The sequence below is a fragment of the Nymphaea colorata genome, chromosome 1, assembly GCF_008831285.2.
Source record: "Nymphaea colorata isolate Beijing-Zhang1983 chromosome 1, ASM883128v2, whole genome shotgun sequence".
NCBI classification, from domain to species: Eukaryota; Viridiplantae; Streptophyta; class Magnoliopsida; order Nymphaeales; family Nymphaeaceae; genus Nymphaea; species Nymphaea colorata.
The window spans coordinates 12613996-12620836 of record NC_045138.2 but is presented as its reverse complement, the minus strand read 5'-3'; the positions used below and the strand labels follow the sequence as shown (position 1 = coordinate 12620836).

At 45.1% G+C, this 6841-nt stretch overlaps 1 protein-coding gene across 2 annotated transcripts; it reads left to right on the top strand.

Moving 5' to 3' along the window:
• Positions 1-618: 618 nt before the first annotated feature.
• LOC116257778 (omega-6 fatty acid desaturase, endoplasmic reticulum isozyme 2) lies at positions 619-6546 on the top strand. 2 transcript variants are annotated; one of them, XM_031634762.1, is made up of 2 exons: positions 619-804; positions 5109-6546. In XM_031634762.1, exon 2 carries the CDS (start codon positions 5171-5173, stop codon positions 6302-6304), a length of 1134 nt encoding a protein of 377 aa, XP_031490622.1. In that variant the 5' UTR covers positions 619-804; positions 5109-5170; the 3' UTR covers positions 6305-6546. The 2 variants fall into 2 exon arrangements, with proteins under 2 accessions (XP_031490622.1, XP_031490629.1); XM_031634769.2 differs by lacking the exon at positions 619-804 and adding an exon at positions 906-924.
• The last annotated feature ends 295 nt before the right edge of the window (positions 6547-6841 follow it).

Genomic DNA, 6841 nt, shown 5'->3' with positions numbered 1-6841 from the left:
GCGACAATTACAAAGCTGCGTTGGCGATAAGGGTGAAGGTAGGTGTGGTTACTTGTCAGCAAATCTTGCCTGCACAAACAAAATAATCTTAAATATTTTATTTGATATTAGTATTTTTGAGTATTTTTTTTCATTTAAATATTGAAATTAGCTTCTTTACTAATGCTTCTTAATTGAATCATTCGAATTTTTATAGTGAGTCAACTGAAAGCTACGAATCACGCAACATTTCTAAGTGAGCCCATGACGCTTACAATAAGTTGGGAAATGGCAACTAACCGGAGCGGAGGCCCACAGGATCGCTCGACCACAGATAGTTTGTGTGGCGCAGTTTCCAAGATGCCGGCGACGGCGGAGCGACGGTCAGGATCGTCGTCCGGCGGCAGCGGACGGCAGGATTCACCTCGGGGTCTGGTGGATGAGGGTTGATAGGAAGCGATTGCGCGGGTGTATCCGTGAGCAACGCAGCGAATGAAAACGTGACACGTGTTCAGTCGGAGAGCGAAAGTTGGAGACGTAGGAGAGGTAGGGGAAAGTTAAACGCGCGTGGGTCCCACGGTCAGACGGACACACCAGTGGAGAGAGAGAGGAGGGATTCGGTTTTAAATACTAGGGTTTGCGGGTCGATGTGAGGGAGAGAGAAGGGGAGAGAGGAGAGAGGGAAAGGTGACTCCCTGCCCTCTCCGCTTGCGTCGCTCCGGAGACACCGTCTCTCTCTCGTTACCTCTCCTTCTCATCTCTCTCTCTCCCTCTGTCCGCTCCCCTTCACCTTCACACGCCCTTGTGGAAAGCGAGAGCTCCCAGGTACGTCTCTCTCCCTCTCTCCCTCTCTCTTCTTCTTCTCTGTATCTGTAGGGATCTGGCGAGCCCATCATTGGCGCTGCTTTTCTGAATCTTTTTGTTTTCCTGATTGGGTTTCCTTTGGTAAGCATGCCATTTTATCCGGAAAAGTTGGGATAGGATGGACGGATGCTGTCATGCAGAAAAGTTCCCCATGTTTTTTCTTTTTTTTCTTCTTTGATGGAATGCGCTTCCCTGTTTTATGCTTTTCTTTCTGCTAGACCTTGTCCTGATCGTTGCAGTATAATGGGGAGTGGTTTTGAGACTCAGAAGAATTGTGTTCGTGGAGAAATGCGTAAATGTTGGAAATGCATTGCGGGGGCAGTGAAAATGCCCTCAATTATACCAATTTTCTGGATAAATGTTCGTTTCCGGATCAGTGTTCCTCCCTCCCCTAATTGTAGAAACATTTCTCTCTCGAGTATGTGAAGAATCTCGGGATCCTGAATGTGCTGTTGCAGATTTTTCGCTCGAAAAGTATTATTTATGATTTGTTTACTCTTCCAAGGGTATCGGGAGTTGTTCTTGGCCTGAAGCTCGCGGAGGAAAATCATTTTGTTCGAGAAAGTATTATAATATTCTTAGTTTCCTTTGGTGGTTGGCTTCAGGGTCTGTTCGCCATCGTTCTCACGTTTGATGCTCTGTTTTTCCTAATCGCCATTGTTTCCTTTTCCCGATTTTTCTGGAGGGGGTTATCTCATCGAGTCACTTACCCAGGAAATTGGGATAAGCCGGAAAGTTTGTCTTTCTCGCAATCAAATTTCCCGATCCATTACTGCTTCGAGGATGAATCGGTGAATATACATATAGGAAAACAGATCTGCCTATGCTTTTTCCAAATCGGGATCCGAGTCATCTCCGAGTTACTTTCTTGTTTTACGATCTTTTGATATGTGTGTTGTTGCCACCCTCGGTGTCGTTTTGCCTTGCTAAATTTCTCGTGCAGTGTGCCCCTTTCGTGCTTGAGGAAAATGGCGCATTTATTTTCATGCGATTTATTTCCTTCTTTTTTTTCTATCTCAATTTGGTACCTTTACTTTATTATTCCCTTGTAAAGTACAGTCGCTTTTATGGTTTCTCCCCGTTGTTGTTGTCTGTTTTTACTTTTTTTTTGGAGAATGGCGCGAACCTACTCTGACTGACTGCTACCAATTTCACCGTAAAAAATTTGGTTCCATTTTATGTGAACCACTTGAAATGATAATTGTATTGTATATTGTTACATTATTTGTCTGCCTGGTATTTAAGCGAGTGGATGTGAAACATCTAAAGGGCCCTACTAGGCTTGCCCATTGTTTTTATTTGCTTTTTGGCCCTTATTTTTTTAAATTTTCTTCCCGTACTATGGATCGACACTTCTAAGACCCCCCAAAAACATAAATGCATCGGCCCATCTAACTCAAGGAGGTGAAGGTCAGAAGTGGATATCAGTTTCACCGGAATGATCTCTTTCCTTTGAAATGAATATTCGAAATTAGAATTGAAAGAAGTTTATGAAGCTACTACCTTTTTTGGGGATGATATAAATAATAAAGTCCTTCGAAAAGCAGGAAGAGTTGAACTTGTCCCGCAATCCTGCAGGTTGGAAAGTAGCATCTTTCTTTACTCGATGCCTGACAATGTCAGGCAGCATTTTTCCCTTGCTTTTTTTTTTTTTTTTCAGCAACGCAATATAAAAAGTTGGGCTCTGATCTGGAAAATTTTCAATTTGTTTTTTGCAAATTTTGTCTCTTGGAGGTGCGGCAGATATTTTATTTGAGGTCTTTTTTTTTCCCGGAGCAGGTCTCGTGAAGCCCCACTGACCTTGGCGTGAGCCCTTTTTTCTTGGATGCTCTGGTTCCCTTCTTCCCCTCTTGCCCTCATGGGTTCACGTGTTCTCTCCTTTTCTGTTTCTCCTAGTTTTCTGTTCCGGTCGAGACGGTTCTTTCTTGTTTTCTCCGTAGGGATTTGGGTCGGACACATTGATATGGGCAAGAAGCAGTTGCTTTCATGGCTTCCATTTAGAATCCGGGATTTCCAATTATGGTTCGAGAGCACGATGTTACCGATTTCGTGGTGGGTGCCTCGTAGCAGTTCCTTTCACCAGACAAAGTCGTTCCTCGTGATAGTGCCAACTCAACCCTAAAGATTCCAAGCCCGCCAAATAGGGCCAGGTAGGTCACCGAGATCGGTGAAGTTCGTGAGCACTATCCCTGCCAAAGTATGCCTTTGGTCAGCTGTGGAGTACCTTTCTAAGACGTACACGATTCGTTCTAAGATATGACGTATCATTTTCTCAATCTTGTTATCGTCTACACTTTTTTCAGCTGCTTCATCTGTTATACTTTACTGTTAAAGTAGAGTTCTTGAGCCACAAGGAGCCAGTTGTGTGCAACTAGGCTCTAAGGTGGTTCACTTCAAAGGAGTTAGAGAGGTTTGGATTCTTAGACCGCTGTCGCAGGTTTTTAGTGCATTCTCTTTTGGTTGTAGACGGTGACAAACGTAACATTTGAATTGAAAGTGTGTACCTAACGTGAATTGAAAGTGTGTATCTACCCTAAGGGACCTAGGGCAACTAATGGTAAGGTGGTTCATATCCAAGGAAGTAGAGGTTTGAATGTGCTGACTGTTGTCATGTCAATGCATTATGTTTTGGGGTTAGAGAGGTTTGAATCCAGTGATTGCTGTAGTAAGTTTTAGTGCATTATTTTTGGTGGCTGCAATGGGTGACAAAAGTAACACTAGCGTGTACCATAAGTCCCAGCGAGGGCCCTATTGCAACTAGATGGCAAGAGGTTCATACTTAAGGAGTTAGAAGTTTGAATATGTTGTCTGCTGTCATATCAATGCATTATTTTTTTTTGTTTTGGGCTGCGACAATGACAGACATCACACTCAAGTTAAAAGGGTGTATTGTAAATCTACTCAAATTTGAAAACTGGGTTTGAAAACTTTACATGGAAGGTGGTTTTTCCTATTCAAAATTAAAAAATTTTAGAGTTCTGAAGATAGCGTTTAAGGTTTAAGGTTTTCTCTTTGAAAAGATTTCTAATTTGTCTCGCATTGGAGAAATCTAAGCCTTGGAGTAGTGATCAAATTTTGATTTCCATCTCCTACCAGAAAACTACTACGACTGGGCTCTTTTTGGCTTTAAAAATTTGTTGTTCAAAGCAAGAGTCAGAATCGGCGTCTTTCCTTTTTACATTTTCTTTTTTGTTTTCTTAGTCACGACCTTTAGGTGTTGGTAGGCATGGGGTTCTCTTAATTTATTATTACATTCTCTGCAAGGGGTTGGCGGTTTCTGGTCGATCCCCATATCTACTACCAAATCTTTGAGCAGAAAACCAATGAAGACATCAAAATCTGTTCGTACCACTTCCTTGGCCACCTATTTTAGTTTTTTCTTCATGTTCCCTGCTTTCACCCGTATTTTATTGTCGCGATTTCCCAAAGCAGAAGCTGCCCTACCCAACTGAAGCTTTTTTTAAACGAAGAAAATCGCCGGCTGTCTCTTCAGCATAACAATGGGGCATCAGTTCAAGAACAAGTGGCTTTGTAGGTTCACTGGTTACCGGCCGGGCGGGCGGATCTTTGTTCCACCTAATCAATTGGGCCATTACAGTGACCGTTGGGTCCTTGGTCGATTGGTGCACTGTTTAGGTTCACAAGCCAACCCTGTTTGCTCTGAGATTTGTCTGCACAAACCTTTGGTCAAGAGAAGGGTGCTACTGCCTTCATAGTCATAAAGGCGTCAGAGTGGGGCACAGGCACTCTGAGTTCACCTTTCGCTGGAGACACTGTCTGCCTTTGTTTGAACACACACACACACATCATCTAATTGAGATGAGCAAGAACTCTATGCAACCAATTAAAAGAGTGTGTTATGACGCTATTGGCTGCGCCCTGTTTTAGTCATCAAATTGGCTGGTATTCAAAATACTGACTTTTAGGCATAATTATTTGAACTGATGATATTCATATTTTGTGGCTTTAGACCTGTAATTTGGTTTTTGTTCTGGGCGTGGGGCCTTTAACCAGAAAGAAGGGTCCTATCTTAGCCACGTTTAAGAGGAGGGTCGTTAGAGAAATAGTGTTCGGAGTTGAAAAGGTATCGGATCAATGTTACTTTTAATTGTGAAAACGGTAGTCCATAATGAACTTCCTTATGTCGAGATTGTGCATTCGCTGTTTTTATTCTGCTATTCTTGATTTCTCAACTTTTATTTAGCCTACAGGACTCCCTCTTTCTGTTGGCATCTGAAAGGGGCTTTTTTTCTTTTTCCTCTTAGGGGGCAGAAATCACCGGAGCTTAATTAATTACCCAGCTGGTTGGCATCCCTCGGCAGCCATCATGGGTGCTGGTGGCAGGATGAACGTGCCGGTGCAGAAGCCCGACCCCTTGGAACGCGTTCCCACCGACCGTCCGCCCTTCACAGTCGCGCAGATCAAGAAAGCCATCCCTCCCCACTGCTTCAAACGCTCCATCCCCCGCTCATTTTCCTACGTCGCCATGGACCTCACCATTTCAGCCATCCTGTACTACGCGACTCAGTTCTTCCACCTGTTTCCCCCATTTGTCTCCCCCTTCCTGTGGGTTCTCTACTGGGCCTGCCAAGGCTGTGTGCTCACGGGTGTCTGGGTTCTTGCCCATGAGTGCGGTCACCACGCCTTCTCCGACTACTCTGCGCTCGACGACACCGTTGGCTTGATCCTCCACTCTTTCCTTCTGGTTCCCTACTTCTCGTGGAAGTACAGCCACCGCCGCCACCACTCGAACACCGGCAGTCTCGAGCGCGACGAGGTCTTTGTGCCGAAGCCCAAAGCTGCGCTTGCATGGTACTCCAAGTACCTGAATAACCCGCTCGGCCGCGTGCTGACGCTCGCCGTGTCGCTCCTGCTCGGCTGGCCCCTCTACCTCGCCTTCAACGTCTCCGGCCGCACCTACGAGCGGTTTGCCTGCCACTACGACCCTTACGGCCCCATCTTCAGCAACCGGGAGAGAGTCCAGATCGTGATCAGCGACGTGGGGGTATTGGGTGCCGGCTACTTTCTGTACTTGCTGGCAAAGGCCTATGGCTTTTGGTGGCTGGCGTCTGTGTACGGGGTGCCGCTCCTCATCGTCAATGGCTTCCTGGTGCTGATCACATATCTGCAGCACACTCACCCCGCATTGCCCCACTACGACGGGTCGGAGTGGGACTGGCTCAGAGGTGCCCTGGCGACTGTCGACCGTGACTACGGCTTCCTCAACACAGTCTTCCACCACATCACCGACACTCATGTAACTCACCACCTCTTCTCGACGATGCCGCACTACCATGCAATGGAGGCCACCAAGGCCATCAGGCCCATCCTTGGGGAGTACTACCACTTTGATGGCACCCCCATCGTGAAGGCCATGTACAGAGAGGCCAAGCAGTGCGTGTACGTTGAAGCTGATGAGAAGTCCAAGGGTGGTGTGTTTTGGTACAAGAACAAGCTGTGAGTATAGCAGTGAATGTGTCCGGGGAGAGTCCTGAGTTTGTTTCTTGGGTCTTTTTTTTGTTTGTTTTTTTCGCTTTTAGGTCTCTTTTCCTTTTGCTTCTTGTTAGTGGGCAATGCCTAAGACTGCTGGATGCTGAGTCTGCTGTCGGCCTTCATGAGGCTGTGAAGATAATTTAGAAGAAAAGTCAGTCCACTTCTTAATTAAGCAATAACACATGGAGACTAGAAAGTGACCATTATGGACAGGGGCATGAACGTCATAATCAACTGCTTAAACTCCTTAAATAAGCAACAGTTAGAGGCAACGCAAACCTTCTTTATCATGTCATTAAGGCCTATTGATACATGTTTTGCTTTGTCGATTATATGTACCCATTTAAAATGTTTAATGAGTAGGCTGACCTCTGGGTTCTTCAGAATGAAATAAATTTTATGCAAAATGCACAACCATATCCCAAAGAACATACGAGATACCAAACTGTGATTACATAAAACTTGATGTGTCCAACTAAGAGAAATTAATAATTAATCGACCAAA